Here is a 21,269-nt window from a genome sequence, read left to right as displayed (position 1 = left end):
ACAGGGGAGCATTTGGGAATATGGCTTATGGGGTAAGATTTAGTTTTAAGCTTTCTTCAGAAACCCCTTAGCAGCAGGCAAATCCAGTGATTTCAGAATTAATTATTTTGATGTCAGTCCTTTTTTCAAGGGTGAAGAAAAAGAGTTGGGGAGATTGGCTCCAAGATACCAAAAAAGGAAAGGTGGTAATTTTCTTATATTTTTTAGAACTGGCCTCCATAGAAAAAGAACTAAATCAAAATTTAACTAATTCCCAATTGAGGCCTTCTCCCAAAAGTGCACAAATCTACAAGCAAGATTATTTTTTAAAAAAAGAGAAGTAAAAGTATCAGAGGTATGTGCCTGTGAAGAAACAGGAGTGAAAGGAATACAAAAGTTGAATAGTTTTAGATATCTACTCTACCAAACTAGAATCAATCCTTTATCTTTTTTTAATGCAACAAGTAGCAGAAAGTTAATTTGTACTGCTCTCTTACCTTTATACCGTGCTCAGCCTAGAACTAACCCAAATGTCAACACCTGAAGAGCATCACACAGATTATTTTATTGTTAAGCACAATTGGAATTTCTGAACTCATTTCATATCATCTTTAGCTTTCTTGACAGATGTTTAACAAGAGTTAAAATATTTCTAGGCAAATTGATTTATGAGATACTCAGGAGTTTTCAGGGATGAAATGGAGGGATTCCCTTCATAACAGCAAGCAATCTCTGCTACTTCTGAGAACTCAGTGACATTTTATTCAAAAAGAGCCCAAGAAATTGGAGGAGATTTGAACTAGGAGAAGGTAAAAAATTTTGGAATAGAAGTCCAAAATTGCTGCCATCCCAGATAGTTTAACCATGGAGAAAGTCACTCTGTAAAAGTCTTGCAATGTGGCAAGAAATGGCATGGTGCCATTTTGTGGTCATCAATTGACACACAGGCCTCATCTTCTCTATCAAGCCCTACAGACTAGTGGTTGCTGCCTAGAACATTGGGGTGAGAATTATGTATGAAGCTAAGTCTTATCTACAGGGAGCAAGGATTGTGAATGATTAATGATGTTTCTTTTCTTGCTATCATGATTTATTCATTCTTTCATATATTCAGCAAATATTTGCTGAATGCCTACTAGCATTCAAGCAAATGTGCTAGCAATTGTGTTAGCAACAGATAACACAATTATATCTTAGAGATCAATGATGAGAAAAAGTCATGTTACCATATTCTCAGTCCTTATGGAGCTCAAAAACTAGCAAGGCAGATAGCTATTATTAAAATCATCAGAAAGCAAACGCAAAATTGTATCTGTTACAAGTGCTATAAAATGGATAATACATGTGCTCAAAAATGTCAACTTGGCAGATTTGACCCAATTGAGCAAGTCCCAGAAGGCTTCCCTGGAGAAGTGATGTTGGACTGAGATTGAATGGATGAGTAGGCATTAACTAGGTAAAGAAAAGAGGGAAAAACATTCCAGGCAAAGGGAAAGGTGCATGCAAGATACAGAGCACATTGGTTTGAGTTTGTATTTATCCTAACACCTAGAGGAGGCTGGGAAGAGTTTTCAGCAGTAAGGACTGGAGAGTGATGAGTGTAACCTGAGATTTATCTTTAGAAAGGATTATGTTTCTGCCCACTGAAGTTTGAAAACAGCTGACCTGGCCTGGAGGCCAGATGTACTTCTTCTCCTGGGCACAGGCAACCCCCAGTGCAGGCCAACAGCAGGGGAATGGCTACTCTTGTCTACCTGCATGCCTCTTGACAGCAAGGAAGGTCAAGACTTGTACTCTGATGGCGTGTTGTTGAGACTGCCAGAAAGTCAGGGAGGGTATTTTGTCATCAGCCGTACTCCCACACTACTTAAAAATCTCATCAGGTGTGACAGGCAAATTCTGGCATGAGTTCTCTTTTGTGGCTCCAGTGGAAGTAGCAGTGTTTCCTAAAAAGGCAAGCCAAGCATCTTGAGACTCCATGGAGGCTGGAGCTAGGGGACGTGGAGAGTGAGCTCACTAGGGTAGCCTTAAATAGGCCAGTCCATAGTGGTGACAAGGGGAGCCCTCCCTGTTCTGAGGCTGCAGAGCTAGTGTATTCTGCTTCCTAACTACACAGAAGTTCTGCCTCAGAACTTCTTAGGACATCCTGCACAGGAGTCCTACAGTCTAATCCACCCATTTCCACTCTGACAACTCACTTCCTTGCCTCCTTGCTCACTCTACACCAGCCATATTGGGCTCCTTCCTATCCCCCGAGCATACCAGCACACTTCTGCTTCATTCCCTCTGTGGGAAAATCCTTCCCCTAGACATCTACATGGCTCATTCCCTCACCACCTTCAAGTTCTTGCTCCAATGTCTCCTTCCCAATGACACCCATCCTGTCTACCCTATTTTAAGTTGTCACCAGATCCCTGATCCTACCCTGGAACTCCTGTTTTGCCTTATACTAGTCTGTATTTTTCTTCTTTTCTACCATATATTTATTATGTCCAACGTTTATTGCCTTTCTCCCCCTATTAAAAAGTAAGCCTGTCTTGGTGTGGTGGCTCACACCTAACAATCCCCACACTTTGGGAGGCCAAGGTGGGAGGATTGCTTGAGTCTTGGAGTTCAAGACCAGCCTGGGCAAACTAGCAAGACCTTGTCTCTTCTAAAACATAATAATAAAACAAACTAGGCATGGTTGTGCACACCTGTAGTCCCAGTACTAGGGAGGCTGAGGTGGGAGTATCGCTTGAGCCCAGGAATTGGAGCTTGCAGTGAGCTGTGATCGTGCCACTGCAGTCCAGCCAGGGCAATGCAGTGAGACTCTATCTCAAAAAAAAAAAAATGTAAGCTCTACAAGGAAGCGGTCTTTATGTATTTTGGTCACTGATGTATTCCATGCCTAGCACTGTAACACAGAGCAGGCAGTTAATAAATACTTGTGAAGTTGAATTCCAATGTGGCAAACATGGTACTTGGTCTCACCAAGCTGCACACTCCTATTATTCCCATCACCCTGGACAGGTTGGGAGTCATAAGCTGAACCACTGGAACTGGGTTTCTCTGATGACAGCTGTGAGGTATGGGGGCTGATCATGGCTCACAATGTTGCTTTAGGGAGTCAGTGTTCAGCCTAGCCACAAGCAAGGTCTTAGCACTCCTGCAGCACCAGGGCCAACGCTGCACCAGATATGACTGGTTTGATGGTGATTAAGTCATATAGTCTCTTGGACTTTGGTTTAATCAACTCAAAAATAAGGATGATGCTTTCCTCATTGGGCCAGGCAAAATATCTGTTATAGATGATTCCCCAGCACCTGGTAGAGAGTCTGGCACAGAGTAGGTAGGCAATAAGTTGGTTGATTATAAGGAAAAAATGAGATGATGTTTGTAAACTTAGGTAACCATAAAGCACTTGGCATAGAGCCTGGAAAGTGGTAATCATGCATTCATTCACACAACAAATATTTACTGAGCACCTACTATGTGCCTGGCAATAACTCAGTCACTTGTGGTAGTCTGGGAAGGGGAGAGACTTTCTGTATAAGTTGAGCTCAAAAGGCTACCTGGGCTAGGCAGGGTGGCTCACGCCCATAATCCCAGCACTTTTGGAGGCCGAGGTGGGAAGACTGCTTGAGCCCAGGAGTTTGAGACCTGCCTAGGCAATATAGTGAAACCCCATTTCTACAAAAAAATACAAAAATGAGCTAGGAAAGGTGGGGCATGCCTGCTGAGGTGGGAGGATCACTTGAGTTCAGGAGGTAGTGGCTGAAGTGAGCTGTGATTATACCACTGTACTCTAGCCTGGGTGACAGAGTGAGACCATGTCTTGAAAAAAGAAGGCAGTCTGAAGAGGATGGCATCTCTCATGAGCCAGTCTGCCTCAACACCTGCATAGAAGACTGAGCAGGCCAGGAGGGTGGCCTTCCAATCTCATTGGCCTGGCCCCTGAAAGAGCTCTGCTCTTCCAAGCCAGCCATGCAGGTCAAGACAATTGAGATCTGAGACTCAGCCTTCCAGGACTGCCCTCCCTCACTGATATCTATGTGTGTTGCATACATTAACGAAGTACATTTCATAAGCGCAATGGGCCTCTTCAGTGCAGGCTGGGACCTGGGGTCCAGGGTTTCTGACATGTCTGCTCACTGCTCCACAAGTGCTTTGGCTTTAGGAGAGGAGGACCAGGAAGCTTAGGTGTCAACGTCTACCTGCTCTTTCTGCCACAGTTGCCACAGCTCAAGAATGTGTTCTCAATATGTGCCCAGCTGTTTGCAAAGCAGTAATGATGAAATCAAAATTAAACTACCTCTGAGGGTTGGCAGTGATATCAATTAGTAGTAGTAGCACTAATGATAGTATTAATAGTAATGGTAGTTGCAAGAGCAGTTTGCACATATGTAGCACCTATTACGTGCCAGGCATATGCAAAGCACTTGGTTTACCTTTCACCTCACAATAACTCTTTGAATTGTTAGCTCAATTTACAGATAAGGAAACTGAGGTTCAAGAAGGTTTAGTATCTTGCCTATAATCACCCAGCTAATAAATGCTAGAAACAGGATTCACCTTAAACAGTTTAACTTTGGATGTCCTCTTTTATGATCATTTGGCAAAGGGTCTCCTTAAGCATTACGGTGTATCCAACTGTGAGGCTGAGCAAGATACCCAACCTCTCTGGGCCTCTGGCTCCTTCTCTATAAGAGTATCAAACCCTCAGTCTTGTTGGGAGGTGATGAGTTGATGTATGTAAAGCCCTTATACCCATGCCTAGCACACAATGAGAGCTCAAAAGTATTAGTAATTGTTGTTGATGTGATCAAATGGGCTAAGCCTAAGGACTCTAGGCAGAACCCACTGTTTGTGAACAGCTGGAGAACATTCTTAAATGGTTTTTTTGGCATCTACTTTAGGTTTATGAAGATAAGGAGGCCTCACAATTTCTGGGAATACCATTCTGCTTGACACTCTGAATTTCTCCCTGAACCTGATGGGGTATGTGTGGAAGCCAGTAGACTATCTAAAGCCTGAGCCCCATCACTTACAAGCTGTGAGTCGTTGGACTGGTTATTCCACACCCTGAGCCTCAGTTATGCTCCCTAGAAAAGGCAGATAATCCTGCACACACTCACATGGTTGCTGTGAGGACTATGGGACAACATCTCTGAGGGACACTGGATACGAGACCTAGCATGGAGTAAATGCTCAATAAAAGGGGATTATTTTGATAGCACATTAATCATTGTTCTTAGAGTCATTATCATTGGCAATAAGGATACTGAAATTCAGGTGATTTTTCCTGCTCTTTGGTGGGTGGGGTGAGGAAGGATATCAGACCTAAATCACCAAGGAGCCCATCCTCTTCCTTCACTGCATCCTTCTCCAAAACAGCCCTTTGGACACTGCCTTAGCACAAACAGGAGCTGAACTCTGCATAGTTGGGGTTTCCCAAATGTACCCCATGACACCAAAAACCAAGCTTGTGGTAAAGAATAAAGGCTTTGTGCAGGTTGCCAGGAGCAAATTGAAGGACTATGCTCAATCCTTACTGGAATCAAGAAGTGAATTTTCATGATGCTGGGAAAGAAAAAAGGTAGCCTTAAAAATTCCTTACTGGGAAAAGTAGAGGGGGACATGAGGAGCAAAGTATCTAAGAGAAAGAAAGGAAAAATTATCCACTCTGCCTGGTAAGAAGGCTTCTGGAAGCCTTTGCTCTGCAGCTACACCAAGCTAATTCTGCAAGAGCTGACCCTATCAGGTGGCCAAAGTCTGGAACCATTGGTATATATACAATAAATGAAATGACACTGCAAATCATGATATAATGCTATCATCTGTGGTCTCAGTCTTTATGGCCATAGAGTACTGGAAATCATCAAAAGAGGTGAAGGTCAAGGTTGGATGAGCTCTTATGCACCCCCACTCCCAATGACTGGGGCAAGTGTCTCCTTAGCAGCTGACTGACCTGAGACCTTTGGATCATGTATGCATCGTAGCTGGACCAGTGGTATTTGGCCGTAATATCTGGACTGTAGCCAGCACCACAAGTGCATGGTATATTCGAGCTCAAGGGCTGTTTCTTAGGTCTATAAACCTGTGGGAGAAAGCTACAACGGTTAGGTGCAGGACAGGACGGTGCAGGGAAGGAATTAGGGAAAAGCAAAGAAGGAGGCTCATTTTGACTTTCTGTGGCCAAGTAGGCGGAAAATCCAGTGTAAAAGATGCACAGCTCCAAATAAAGAGGTCAGGTGTAAGCAATCTCCGACCCCTGAGGCCAGTGTTAGCAAGGCATGCCGCTCTGCAGAATGACCCCAGTGTCTGGCAGTGACTGGGATCCTCCCTCTACGAGGAGAGGGTGCTCAGACACAGTAGTGGTCTGTCTCTCCGTCTCTCTTTCTCCCTCTCTCTCTCTCTCTCTCTCTCTCTCACACACACACACACATTCTCTGTCTCTCTCACTCTCTGAACAAGGCAGTCCCATGAGAAATGAACTCTGGTGCAGGGCCGATGTATGCCTTTTCCTTCCTGAGGGGGAAAAGGGTTAGTCGCATTGTAAGGGGAGGGGACTTATTCCTTCAGGCTTCCCTTCCACTCACCTTGCCCGTGGTGCTCGGCACAGATCACTCTAGCAGGCAGAGAGCCTGCCCCAGGGGCTGAGTCAATATGGACACACTCCACATGGTTACTGTGTGGCCATTAGAGAGCTTCAGAGCCACATAAGGCCCTAGGTAAAATGTGGTAGCCACCCTGCAAGGCCATAAACCATTGAGCTGACTGAGTTTCATAATGAACTTGAATCTTAGTGAATATCTTTAATCATTGCTTACGAGAGTCACCAAGTAATACGAGGAGGAGAAATATCATCTGAAGATTTCATGGATGATTTTCCAATATACTTCAGGTGTAATTATTTCCATTTAAGCCACTTCCAGAAAACCTTCCAGTGAGCAAGGAACTTTCCGGACAAGTTAGAACTATGCCCTTGCTTCCATGTCCCTCAAAACAAATACAGTGGCCTAGAGGGGCGAAAACACAGGATCATGGGGCAAACAGGTGATTTTTTAAAAATAGAGTGAAGAATGGCTGGGTGGTCTCTAAGCATAGTCTGGCAGTGCTAGAACCTAGGAGATGCTCCTTGGCTGAAAGGTATTGGAGGAAATAGTCAAAGAACTAAAGTTGAAAGAATAGCGAAAGAAACCTAAAAACCTGGATGAGGGCAATTCTTTACAGGGACCAGAAAGTGAACAAGACAGAAGGTAACAGGTCCAACAGGAAAGAATTTTGCCCAGAATTTAATTACAAGTTTCTAGAATTTAATTAGAAGTCAAACAAAGTCCACTGGAAGAAAGAAAGTTGAGAGCTACTTCTGGGGAGATGACGCTGACACAAAACAAAGGAAAACAGCACTGGTTGCAAACCACACAAGCCCAGCCACATGCACACAAACACAGAAAAATAGTAAAATGGTGTTGCAGTGACAACTGGGTCCATTGCACTCCTACCTGGTTTTAGCAGCTTCAGCCCACAGGATGGACATGGGAAAATGAAGAGTGGCTAAAATCCAGAGAAAGCCCCCAAAGCCCCAAACCCATCAAAACACACCTGTCTTGCAGGAGGCCCCACCTGCTGCTTTAATTGATGTACTAGTCGGTCTTTTTCCCGCTTGAGGGCCATGACTTCTTCCTGCGTCTTTTTCTTTTTGGAGGCAGACAGTTCCAGCAAGGCAATGTTTGCATCTTTTTCACTGATGGCTGCAAGTAGTGCTTCCTGTCTGGTAAAACAAAGATTATTGAGATCATTTTTGTAAAATAAAAAAAAACCCAAACAATTGGCATTTATAGTTGAAATGAACCACAGAGTATTGTCTCAATGGAAAGAAATTATGAATAATACTTAAAACAAACTAGCTCTTTGGCTTTCAGAATGGACAAAGTAGTTTGGGTCAGAATCCCTGAGACTGCACACTGCAGCCACTGAGAGAGTAATCTTTTAATGGCTTCACATGTTATAAATGGGAGGGGACAAATCTGAGCATTCATTGCTGACACATTTATCCACCCATCCAACCAAACATACATATATTCATCTATCCATCCATCAATTTGCCAAGAGTCTTAGTCTGTTTTCTGTTGTTACAAAGTAATGCCTGAGACTGCATAATTTATAAAGAAAAGATGTTTATTTGGTTCATGATTCTGGAGATTGGGAAGTTTAAGGGCATGGTGGTAGCTTCCAGCAAGGGCTTTTGTACTAACATGGCAAGAAAAGTAGAAGGACAAGTGAGCAAGTGTGAAAGAGACAACAAGATCAGGCAAAGCTTGATTTTATAACAACCTGCTCTCTCAAGAACTAATTCACTCCTGAGACAAGATAATTAGTCCATTTGTGAGGCCTCCACCCTCATGATCCTCATGATCTAAGCACCCCTTAATGCCCCCTGCCTTTTAATACTGTTATATTGGTAATTAAGTTTCCATCATATGAACTTCTGGTGGATACATTCAAACTATAGCACCAAGTAAGGTTCTAGATACTCTGAGAAAACCCCCCAGAACTGGGCAGCAATTTCACCTACTACTTTTTTCATGCAAGATTTTCTTTTGAAGGCAGGCAGAGATATTTACTGGAAACGTGTTCTATTTTCAATGCATTTAATGATGCTCCTTTGCCATCCCACCAAAAACGATTACTTCCTCAGCCTTCCTTATTTCAGTAATTACACTACCATCCACTAAGTAGCGCAAACCCTGAACTTAGAAGCCATCCCTGAGTTCTTTCCTTCTTTCTCTATCCAGAGCCAATCCACTGACAACTTCAGTAGGTTTTACTTGAAAGTATGCCCTTTATCTAAACTCATGCACTACTATAAAAACATCAACGAACCATCAGCATCACTCACTGGGGACCACTACAAAAGCTTACTCATTGATCTCTCTGGTAAAGAGAGTAAAGTCATCTTTCAAAACATTATAAGCCCAGATTCCACCATTCTATTGTGTAAAGATCCATTGCATCACTCTTTAGACTTGAAATCCAGACCTTTTATTGATGCTTGCAACACATTACGCTAACCAGCCCTGACAATCTCTCTGAGGGCCTCTGTTCCTCTTCTCCTTCCTCAATGATTAGGCTCGAGCACATTTCGTTCCAGGTCTCTGCTAGTCCTCAAAAATGTTACCCTTGTCCCCTCACATCACAAGCTTTGCCTTTCTATGCTTTTGCCTCACACAGCTCTTATCTTCCAGGTCTGTGACTGACCACTGACTTAGACCGCCTCATGTCCAAGTCAGTCATCTGTCACATTACACTACTTCATTTTTTTTATAGCACTCTTTGCCATTTGATAGCATCTTATTATTTGCTTTCTAGACTTGATGCTCCATGAAATTGGGACCTCATCGATCTTGCGCACCACCAATTCTCAAGCTTCTAGAAGATCCCTCAGCACATAGCGGGTGCTCAAAAATGTTAGTTCAAGGAAGAGGTAAGTTCATTTTTTACTTTTTAAAGACTTTTAAAGATATCACCAGATGCCTCTTCCTCTCATTTAAAAAAAATTAGAATGCTTTGCTTCCTACTTAACCTACAGTCATCGCTTATTCAGAAAAGTTTTAAAGTTGCCTCCTTCAATCTTTACAGTATAATTTTATGACCACATCTGTCACAAATTTTAACCTGGAATTTTCTGGGATGATTTTTGAGCAGGAAATAGCTCTCCTGGGTGTGTTTCATTGAATCTTCCTTTCCACTGGGAAAGTCTTATCCCATCCATTTGTGTCTCTTCTGAAACATTCTAGATACTTTGGAAGACCCCACAGCCCCAAGGAAGCCTCCACATTGGGAACTTCCCTCGCACACAAGGCCCAGGACTAAAACCTGGTCATGATCCTGTTTTGCCTTTCTTTAATCTCCATCACCAGACCAGGCCCTCTCCAGATGTTTGGACAAGGTGGTCATTATTTGGATCTCAGATTATTCCCCTTTTCACTGCAGGGATTTATATGGAGTTTTCTGGGCCCCACTAATGCCTGGCAGTAGGAGCTTCTGTTTGAAGCTCACGCAGATGTGTGAGCAGCAGAACATGTCAGGAAATATCTCCATTTTCCAGAAGAAAAGCAGTGCAGGCTGGACTACCGGCAGCAGCATTAATATCCAGCTTCACAGAGCCTGTCTGCCTTTGGATAACAGCTGAGACAATAGACATGCTTGCGGCTCCCAGCCAGTGCATATTTATACAGAGGGCGAAGATGAAGAGGCTACACAGACTTTAAATCAGGGAGAGCCTATTTGCTATCTGCTATTCCAAACTTTAGCTACAACACACAAGGTGACTGCAATATTTTATCCCCTCTGTTACAAACTGAAATATCTAAGTGAAGCTTTTTTAATGAAAACAAACTAAAGGACCGATATTAGGAAAATTGGGGATTGGAGGTAAATTGACTACACTTCTACAACGGCATCTTTACAGACATATGCAGGTATTTAAAATGCTGATTAAAAAACCTTAGTGATGTGAAAATATTTATGTTTGTTGAGATACAATTCTCTATGAGCCTCTCATGTTTCTGTACATTTTACAAGCACAGGCACTATTTTCTTTTCTGACAATCTTTCAAGGCCGTTTGTGTAGTGACTAGCTTTGAAAGACAGAGGTGGTATTTCTTTTTGGATCAAAGGGAAGACCCGCTTACTGCCCCATATAATAGTGTCTCCTTCCAGAGCAAAAGGCAGGCATGTTACTGCCCATTATAAAATATTCAGATTCTCTAATCTCAGGGTTGCCCTCCTATAATACAAACGACTACACGTATATGTTCATCCAGTCCATCCGACTGGCCTCCATGGGACTTGGACCAAGGAGAATTGGCACAAATATGCTAATTCTTCATTCTGTGCCATGAGCAATAAAGTCCTTTATCTTTGGCCCAGAAGTCTCTTGTCATCTGCCTGCATCCATGGAACTGAGGCAGCCTAACTTGTTAGGATGCCAGTAGGGAAGATCTCAGACCCTTCATAGTTCTTGACATACAAATGTATATCCAAAATGATCCCTAAAAATAAAGCTATACTCATAGGAAAAAACAAGGACAGGAAGGAAGTATACCAAAATGATAATAATCACCATTTCAAGGTGACAGGATGAATGAGGCATTTTTAAACTTTTTTCTGCTTATACTTTTAAGCATTGTTCTCAGAAAATATCCTAAGAGTAAACATTTAAAACTTGTAAGTTAAGCTTTCGGTCATCAAGTAAACAGCAGGTACATGGTTCAAAATTGTAGCAGGTATGTAATTTGCTCATTTCCCCACCCAGGCTATCTATAATATGTTCTGTCTGTCCTTCCATTCTTTATGCACAGATAGGCACACACACATATTTTCATACACACACGATGTCTGATACAATCTACATCATCTACCACTTGGAAAACTGTAGTAGTCTCCAAACTAGACTCCCTGTGTCTACTTTCAGCCTGCTTTAACCCATTTTCCTTTTCTAGGTCAAAATTTGAGATTATATAGCTTTAAACACTGTCAAAAGTCATCATCAACCAAAAAAAATCATTTTTAAAAATTATTTTACTTTAAGTCCTGGGGTACATGTGCAGAATGTGCAGGTTTGTTACATAGGTATATACATGCCATGGTGGTTTGCTGCACCCATTAACCCATCATCTACATTAGGCATTTCCCTAATGCTCTCCCTCCCCTAGTCCACCAACCCCCGATAGGCCCCGGTGTGTGATGTTCCCCTCCCTGTGTCCATGTGTTCTCATTGTTCAACTCCCACTTATGAGTGAGAACATGCGGTGCTTGGTTTTCTGTTCTTGTGTTAGTTTGCTGAGAACAATGGTTTCCAGCTTCATCCATGTCCCTGCAAAGGACATGAGCTCATATTTTTTATGGCTGCATACTATTCCATGGTGTATATGTGCCACATTTTCTTTATCCAGTCTATCATTGATGGGCATTTGGGTTGGCCCCTAGTCTTTGCTATTGTGAACAGTGCCACAATAAACATACATGTGCATGCGTCTTTATTGTAGAATGATTTATAATCCTTTGGGTATATACCCAGTAATGGGATGGCTGGGTCAAATGGTATTTCTGGTTCTAGATCCTTGAGGAATCGCCACACCGTCTTCCACAATGGTTGAACTAATTTACACTCTCACCAACAGTGTAAAAGCCTTCCTATTTCTCCACATCCTCTCAAGCATCTGTTGTTTCCTGACTTTTTAATGATCGCCATTCTAACTGGCATGAGATGGTACGTCATTGTGGTTTTGATTTGCATTTCTCTGATGACCAGTGATGATGAGCTTTTTTGAATATGTTTGTTGGCTGCATAAATGTCTTCTTTTGAGAAGTGTCTGTTCATATCCTTTGCCCACTTTTTGATGGGGTTGTTTTTTTCTTGTGAATTTGTTTAAGTTCTTTGTAGATTCTGGATATTAGTCTTTTGTCAGGTGGGTAGATTGCAAAAATTTTCTCCCATTCTGTAGGTTGCCTGTTCACTCTGATGATAGTTTCTTTTGCTGTGCAAAAGCTCTTTAGTTTAATTAGATCCCATTTGTCAATTTTGGCTTTTGTTGCCATTGCTTTTGGTGTTTTCATTATGAAGTCTTTGCTCATGCCTATGTCCTTAATGGTATTACCTAGGTTTTCTTCTAGAGTTTTTATGGCTTTAGGTCTTATGCTTAAGTCTTTAATCCATCTTGAATTAATTTTTGTATAAGGTGTAAGGAAGGGGTCCAGTTTCAGTTTTCTGCATGTGGCTGGCCAGGCTTCCCAACACCATTTATTAAATAGGGAATCCTTTCCCCATTGCTTGTTTTTGTGTATGATTCTAAAATTTAGGCTTTTAAGCTTTAACACTTATTTCTCCTCTCATAGTACCATAAAAAATCCCAACGAATTAATTTCTAATTCTCACTTTACTGTCAGAGAAAAACATATATCAATTTCTAATTCTCTATAAATGTCATTAAATACAGTTCCAAGTCAAATTAGCCTTAATTATCAAATCTCAAAGTACATTTACAATCTTTTTAATAAATTACATTTAAAGCCACTCACCAACCTTAAATTAATATTCATATAAAATAATCTATTTTGCTTTTTGTAACCTTCTCCTTATTGTATTTTTGTTTTATTTTGTTTTGCTTTTGGCTAACAAATCTATTTTTACAGATATTGGCATTGTACAATCATAGAACTCTAAATAAAATTAATGTAACTAAGATTATCTACATTTTGAAACCCTCACTTAAACACTGGCCATAATAAACTAATGATATTTTCCCCAAAAATACCTTGATTGAGATCTACATTCAATAATTCTAGTCCATTTAAATCAAAGGGTCATTAGTAGAAGACAAAAAGGTATATAAAACTAGAAAAATAAGAACATTTCATACTTCAGGATATTTGGCAAGGTATTCTGAATATGTTAAGGCTTATCTGGCTATCACCTATTTGTATAGATTTGGTAGGCCTAGAATTAAACTAAATCTTAATTCCAGGCTAACAGAGCCATTGAATTTGGTTTTTGAAGCAAGAAATTTTACAAAATGAGTTAAAATAACTCTTTCTTAAGCCAACAGACTTTAGCTAAGACAGGTTGAACATCCCAAATCCAAAAACCCCAAATCCAAAGTACTCCAAAAGCCTAGATGCTTTGAGCACCAGCAGGACATTCAAAGACAATGCTCATCGCAGCGTTCTGGATTTTTGGATTTGAGATGCTCAGTTGGTAAGTGTAATACAAATATTCCAAAATCTGAAAAAAATATAAAATCTGAAATACTTCTGGTCCCAAGCATTTCAGATGAGGGATACTCAACCTGTAATTTAAATCACTGTGAGCTAATTGTGTATAGTTATGGGTTTTCATTATCCCTGCTTTAAAGGTCAGGTTTGTTTTGAGGATGGGTATACTGAATATAATTTTATAAAAACTAATTTCATTTTGCTATCCCTATGTCAGATTCTACACTTTCACAGTTCCCATGAGCCAATTTGCTGATACATTGACAGAAAGCACCTACCAAGAAAATCACAAACATTGAAATAGATTAGGAAGCTTACATTAAATATCCCTGCTTTTTTTTTTTCTCATGGCAAATTTTGGTCCAGCCATTGAAAAACTGGAAAAACTAAAATACCACCAGTTCTGATGCACCATTTTTTTAAAAAAAGGCTCAAGTTTAAAGAGTATACCAGTGACAAGACACTTGGATATAAACCGGAAACAGAAAAATCATTATTTTCCCCAACGAAAGCATTACCTTCTAGAATCAAGATCAGATTTATATTGCTTCAGAAATTATTACTGTCCCATCAACCTGAAGAGAGTTCCATAAGCCTGAAATCATGTTCAATCTATCCCTTTTGCCTTTTTACAGACAACACGAAAAGTACATATATGCCCATTCTTAGTTAGTAGGTTTAAGTATATACCAAAGGCTTGCAAAATTGTCTTGAGAATATTGCCATCCTCAAGTACCAATTACTAAGGTGATCTATGCTCCAAAATGTAGCTTAAAAATATGAAAAGGAAGCCCACATATACTAGGAAGATAAGATAATGTGAAGAGAAATAAATCTATAAGAGTCTGCTGGATGCTAAGCTAAGAAAGTGTATCATAGACAGCATTTTATCAAAGTGCAGCCTAAACAAATGTCAAGGGGAATAATTTCTTTAACAAATATGGGCAACAATAGAGGAAAAACAGGGGAAATTCTGTGCCCTGTCATACATTTAGTCAGGATTAACAATGGATAAAAATATGTGCAAGAACACATTTAATAACCCTAAACTGTCATTCAGTGTGTAGGAGGTAGTCAAGATACAGCTAATAAAACACCAAAAAAAATGGTTTTAGCCACTGTGAAAAAAAAAAAAACAAAACCCTCCATGGAATAAAACAAAACAGGGCTGAAGGGCATCTCCTGCCAAGATAAATGCCTTCTTTTGAGTGTCGCCTGTGGCTGGCCCTCACAAAGAGAGTTTCAGGATCCTCTGATGGTAATACATAGCTACCTCACTTATCACAGTCCATTTAAAAGGGAGCTTTGTAAACATTTCTACTTCACTCCCCATCGCTGTCGTTCTATTAATGATGATTTGAGCTCTGAAAGAGGATCTAAAATTAATTTCAGGAGTTGCAAATGGGGCAGGCCAATTAGGAACTATTATAAATTGGATTTGGGAAGAAGCATTAACATATTGTTTCTTGCGGGTTCTTGTTTTAGTTAGCTGACCCATCTTTAGGAATGCATTCAATTACAAAAGCAGATGTTTAAAAAATGCATTCCATTCAGAAATGTTTGGATGATGACATATAAGAGAAAGCCTACATTATGTATGGTGCTTAGCCCAGGCAGTCATGTTCTAATCATATTGTGGGGGGAAAAAGTCCGCTCAATCAACTTTTCTCGGCTAATTACTATTTTCTTTCCCTCATGACCCTGAATATTCAACTGTAAGTTCAGTAGGAGGTGACTTCAGACAGATGGTGACGAAAGATCCTATTCAAAACAGCCTCTCTCTCACCCTTGGGGTGAGGGTTGGGTGGAGGTTTGCTGCGATCAACCCTGGAGATAGATGTTCATTTGCCTAAATTTTAAAAGTTGTATTTTCAAATGGCATCTTGAGAAAGAAAAGTTCTTTGATATCAATTAATATCAACCCTACCCACGAGCAGAATGATGTATGATATATGCAGAAGGGGCCACGCAGAAAGCAAAGCAGCTCACATGAGGTGGGGCCCACAGGGTGAGATATATTTGAACAAGCATGAGTTTCAGCAAGGACAAAGAACAGACCAGGCCAGGCTTTGGCAGCCCAGACTTCTTAATGTGGTTTGCTCCCTGTTGCCCACCTAAAACTGACCTCAAAAAATAGTTTACTCCAATTACGGAGAATTCTGTCTTTGAAACCTAATAGCACATGACTGGAATTTCCTAACACGGGGGCCATGGAGTCTTGTGGAAGTTCTTTACCCTAAGCACCAGCTTCTACCCTGTTCCTTGCTCGGTGCATGAGCCAGGGAGGTGGCTGGCCCATCCGGCGGTTCCTCCAGTTCCTCCAACTGGACCAGAACACTCTCAAGTGCCAACGTCATGTGCTTCAGGGCACTAAGAGGGCAAATGCCAGCATCATTTGGCATCCTGCTACAAAGGGGTATGGTAAGTCTGAAGCCAACTGATTTTCCCACATAGAAAAGGTCCAAGGCCAGAGGAGGAGTGCCAGGAAGAGCTATTCCCCCTATTCTAAATGTTTCTCTTGAATCCTGTCCTTCTAGAGAATTGATAAAAAGGTAATGAAGGATGGAAGGGACCACTGTCCCAGGTCTTGGCAGTGGACATGTGTGAGGCATCGCTCATTACTATGTGCCTGATCCACCAAAAAAAAAAAGAAAAAAGAAAAAAGAAAATATTTATTCTGAGCACTTTAGCCTATTATGATTTTTTAAAAAACATACCCACACAAATAAAATATTACTCAAGTTTTTAAGAGGAGGAGGTACTGATCTTTATTTAGTGCTGGGGCTTTGGAAGCAAATGTACCTGTTTGAATCTCACCGATACCTTTTGACTGTGGCCCTGGGTAAGTTACTCACTGTCTCTGAAACTTCAAGTTCCTCATAAATAATCTAAGATGGACAATCATAACTCTCTCTTGGATTGAGGCAGGAGAATATGGTGGAGGCAGGGAACCGAAGGCCATTTCACTCCAACTTCCTAGAACTAAATTAAAAGGAAAACCCTAATTTTCCATGCCTAAGTAACAAAAGGACCAAAGGTTACTCCCTTTGCAAACTCCCGCCTTTTCTGCGTGGCAGATGGGAGATTGGCTGTCTGCAACGAATCAGACTGATTGTCAACCCAGTCTTCGTTTGCATAGAAGTGCAACTTTGTGGCCAGGCACCGTGGATCATGCCTGTAATCCCAGCACTTTGGGAGGCCGAGGTGGGTGTATCACCTGAGGTCAGGAGTTCGAGACCAGCCTGGCCAACATCACCATGTGGCCCCATCTCTACTAAAAATACAAAAAATTAGCTGGGCATGGTAGTGGACACCTGTAATCTCAGCTACTCAGGAGGCTGACACAGGAGAATCACTTGAACCCAGCAGGGGCAGGTTGCAGTGAGAGGAGGTTGAGATCGCACCACTGCACTCCAGTCTGGGCAACAAGAGGGAAACTCCATCTCAAACAAAAACAAAAACAAAAAAAAAGAAAGAAGTGCAACTTTGTAACTTCACCTTAGCCTCTGATTGGTTGCAACCAATCAGATGTTTGCACAGGAATGTGACCTTTGTAACTTCACTTCAGGCTCTGATTGGTTGCTTTCAGACCGATTGCGGGCCACCGCTTCATTTACATGAGGTGAGCGCCAAGTGGTCAATGGGAAACCTCTAGGAGGTATTTGGACCTGAGAAGATTCTGTATCCAGGCCCTGTAGCCGCTGCTCGGGCCGGCTCCCACGTTGTGGAGTGTACTTTCATTTTCAATAAATCTCTGCTTTCATTCTTTTGTTGCTTTATTCTTTACTTGCTTTGCTTTGTGTTTTGTCCAATTCTTTGTTCAAAACTCCAAGAACCTGGACAACTTGCAGTCAAGACCCTCTACCGGTAACAGGATCATCGTGAGAATTAAGGGATCACGCATGTAAAGATTTTGTTCAGTGCCTGATATGACCACACAAGAAATGCTAGCATTTACTTATTAAATGACACAGACCCCACCAAAGTTAAAGATTCAAAGGTTTTGCATTACTTTCTATGAGCTCCCCTTTCTAGTGAATGTATCTAAACATGCTCATTGGTCTCTTACTTTCAAGACAAACTTTCAGAGAGGCCTTCAAAATTGGTTTCTGTTAAGCTGCACATTTGACTTTCATGAGTTGACATCTGCTCCATAAACAGACATAAAGAAGAAAACAGACTTTGGAGAGGAGTCTGTTGACCACAGAAGAGTTGCATCCCACACAAGCCAGGCTTGACTTGGTCTATAACTGTCCAATATCATTCCATCCAAATTGATAGGAAAGGCTACGTGGGAAATAGGCAAGACATGATGTCACATAGTTTAAGAAACTGAGAAATGGAAATGTGTTCTGAAAGGCGACTTTTAAAAAGTCAAAGTCAAGTGCAAAATCAAACAAATTTAAAAAAAAAAAGCTTCTTCCATTGGAAAAAAATACTTTAGAAAATTGGTAAATCCAGGAAGCAGGGAGGGTGAGTGAAATGAAGGGACTTCCATGACACACTGCAATACCCTCTGTTAGTGGTAATGTTAGATGATGGTGCTTGGTCATTCTTGTTATTTCCATTCAGTAATAAGAAAGCCTCTCTGTTGACCATTCAATTCTGCCAAGGTAGCTTTCTATGTGAAATACACCTAACCAGAATCTCTAGCAGGTTATAGATGAGTGATAATGAGAAAACCAAATACATCTGGACTTCACTGTGGGACAGAGCTTTGTCCAGTATCTGCCTAAACTAAACCTATTGTCCATGGGTCATCTGTTACTGTCAAGAGATTGTCACATTGCATTAACTTTTTGGTTGGAAATGAGTAACTACCAGAAAATAGGTCACTGACATCAAGGCTTAGCCCCCATGGCATCCAATCAATTATTTTTTTCTTATTGGTGAAGTGAGGTTATGTGTGTGTATATATGTAAGTTTCTCTAAAAACAATATGTTTTAATTTCCCCTCTACTGTATATTTAAAGCTACTAATATTTATTTCTCAGTCTTTGCACAGAGCAGCAAATTGTGTGCCTACATCTTGAACTAGATATTTCCTTCTTAATTTGAATATTTTGTGTTAAATCAAACATTCCATTGTTTATGTTTACATGGAATAGAACATTCCCACAGGCTAAATTGTAATACAAAACAAAACAGATCGTCATGCCATTGCTGTGAGAAGAATATGTTCAGAAGGGGGCACATTCTGGAATTCTGTTAGCGCAACATTCAAATAAAATTGAATTAAGGTTCTGTGGAGTGGATTTTTTTTTTTTTTAATGAAGTCTTGCTCTGTCCTCCAGGCTGGAGTGCAGTGGCACAATCTTGGCTCACTGCATCCTCCGCCTCCCGGGTTCAAGCGATTCTCCTGCCTCAGCCTCCCGAGTAGCTGAGATTACAGGCATGCACCACCACGCCCAGTTAATTTTTGCAGTTTTAGTAGAGATGGGGTTTCACCATGTTGTCCAGGCTGGTCTCGAACTCCTGACCCCAGGTGATCCGCCCACCTCGGCATCCCAAAGTGCTGAGATTACAGACATGAGCCACCGCACCCAGCCTGGAGTGGATCTTTGTAGAGAGAAAAACATAAAAGTGAGTTTATTGGAGGCAGCTCCTTTGAGAGAGTTTTTATTCATGAGAAGGGAAAAGGTAGTTGTGCTTCTGCAAAGGAGAAGGAAACACAGGGTGGCATGTCTGTGTGTGCTGCAGGTGATGGTGGTAGCCAGGCAAAGGGCAGGTTTCTGCGAGCGGCAGGAAAGTCTGATCTTTCTGGGAGAGGGGCTAAACAGATTCCCATCTGTTTATCAAAGCTGTTGATTCAATGTTAATCAAAGCTGTTCTCCCTTGCTGTGCCTGCCACAGAGCTGGACAGCAATTCAAGACAACCTAGAGGAGAATTTTGGGAGGGTGAAGGAAACTGATGGCTTTTAAGGCATCCTCAAAGATGCTCAAAGATGCAATTCTTCATGTAAATGTCTAAATTACTTTGTGAAGTCTGGATTTTAGGTCTGCCATCTTGTGGCCATTGCAATAAATATTGCCCTTTTCAATTTTTTTTCTGTAGTTATATCTCTAATAATCTATATTCAGAAAAGGTACCAGAAAGAATGCTTATTAAAAAAAAATAAACATTACACATGGGAGAGAGATCCATGGAATCATGGATCAGGGGGAGCTAGCACATTTCATATTCAAATCCCCATTCTGCTGGTATTTTTCATTCTTTGACTAAAGTCTAGTTTCAAATAATTAGCTATCAAATTATCATTTAATACAGGATTGGGACTGCTAACAAGTCAGTTAAGAGGTGACAAGGAAGTTTTAGGTGCCTGTTTGTTTTTTTTTTTAAAGAGGTCATTTAATGGACACAGAGTTTCTTACAAATGAATGACAGTCTCAGCATTTCTGTACTTGCCATACATTTGCTAAGAGAACACCCAGAATAAAATAGATTGTCAAACCAAAGGGGGCTTCATACCTGAAAACTAAGGGAAATTGCTTTTCTGGAAATAACTGAAAGTCCAAATGAATGAGATTAGAAATACTTTATTCTACGCTGTAAGGAAAAGAAATGAGACAAAATTTATAACAGTTCTGTGTTTGGAAGAAATGGTTAAAATGCCACTATGAAAACACACTAAGCCTATCTAATGCACACTCACTAATCATGATCTTGTTGATTGTGCCAACAGAACAGAAAGCAAATACATGTGGCCATTGCCTTTGCAAAGTTTCACCAATGCATCACAGCCTTCAAATGAAAAGGAGGCACAAGAGCATATTCAATGACCACAAATTAATTTCAGAGCCCAAGTTACAGAAGTATAGAACTATGCATCTACATACATACACCTAAAGCCCTGCACTGCTAAGCAATGCTTCAAAAGACAGGCCAAACAAAGAGCTGCAAGACTCAGCTTATGTATTCCTCAATTATAAAAAGTTATATTTGTTAGTTACCTGAAATTTCTGGACTCATGAATACAATTTGTGGGATGCTACCGGAGTGCTCCTTCCCAGAGTTTGAAGGAACCTGAAACCAGACAGCAGCTGCAGAAGGAAATGGTCTGGTAAACTACCTGGAGGAGCTCCACATCTGGAAAGAATCGCAAGGGAGCCAGCCCAAGAAACAATGGTATAGAAAGCAGTCTCAGATTTACAGGATGGGTGGCCTTGTGGCTCATAGAAGTGAAATTTCCACCCTGGGAGGAGCGATTACTGGAAGCAGGAACACTTCAGATATGAAATTATGAAGTCCAACCTGAAGCAGCTAAACTGAATGTGTTCCTCTAGGGTGGCTATTTACTGGCCACATAAGCAAAAATAAACCATCCAGGTGGTCAGAGGCAGTTCATCAATTCCTCTAACTCATTCACCACATATTTACTGAGTGACCACTGTGTACCACGTACCAGGGATGAATGGGGACAAGCAAGACAGAAACCATCCCTGCTTCTCTAACAGCAGAACTCAGAGATTGCTAACACAGCAGAACCCAGAGATTGTCCACCGTCATGAGACAGACTGACCCTGTGATG

At 41.1% G+C, this 21,269-nt stretch overlaps 1 protein-coding gene across 7 annotated transcripts in view; it reads right to left on the bottom strand.

Annotated features, from left to right (window-relative positions):
- Window positions 1–21,269, bottom strand: part of ERC2 (ELKS/RAB6-interacting/CAST family member 2) — a 980,330-nt gene that overhangs the window by 225,338 nt on the left and 733,723 nt on the right. For 5 of the 7 annotated variants that reach the window (XM_063645317.1, XM_063645323.1, XM_055273720.2 and 2 more), the window contains one exon: window positions 7,567–7,735. In XM_063645317.1, the coding sequence (XP_063501387.1) occupies window positions 7,567–7,735 (169 nt within the window). The remainder of the gene's footprint in view (window positions 1–7,566; window positions 7,736–21,269) is intronic. The other 2 variants (XM_063645319.1, XM_055273751.2) reach the window with 1 other exon arrangement.

Source organism: Symphalangus syndactylus, chromosome 1 (genome assembly GCF_028878055.3).
Source record: "Symphalangus syndactylus isolate Jambi chromosome 1, NHGRI_mSymSyn1-v2.1_pri, whole genome shotgun sequence".
NCBI lineage: Eukaryota > Metazoa > Chordata > Mammalia > Primates > Hylobatidae > Symphalangus > Symphalangus syndactylus.
Note: the sequence above shows the minus strand (reverse complement) of the source record. Positions and strands in the feature narration are given on the sequence as shown.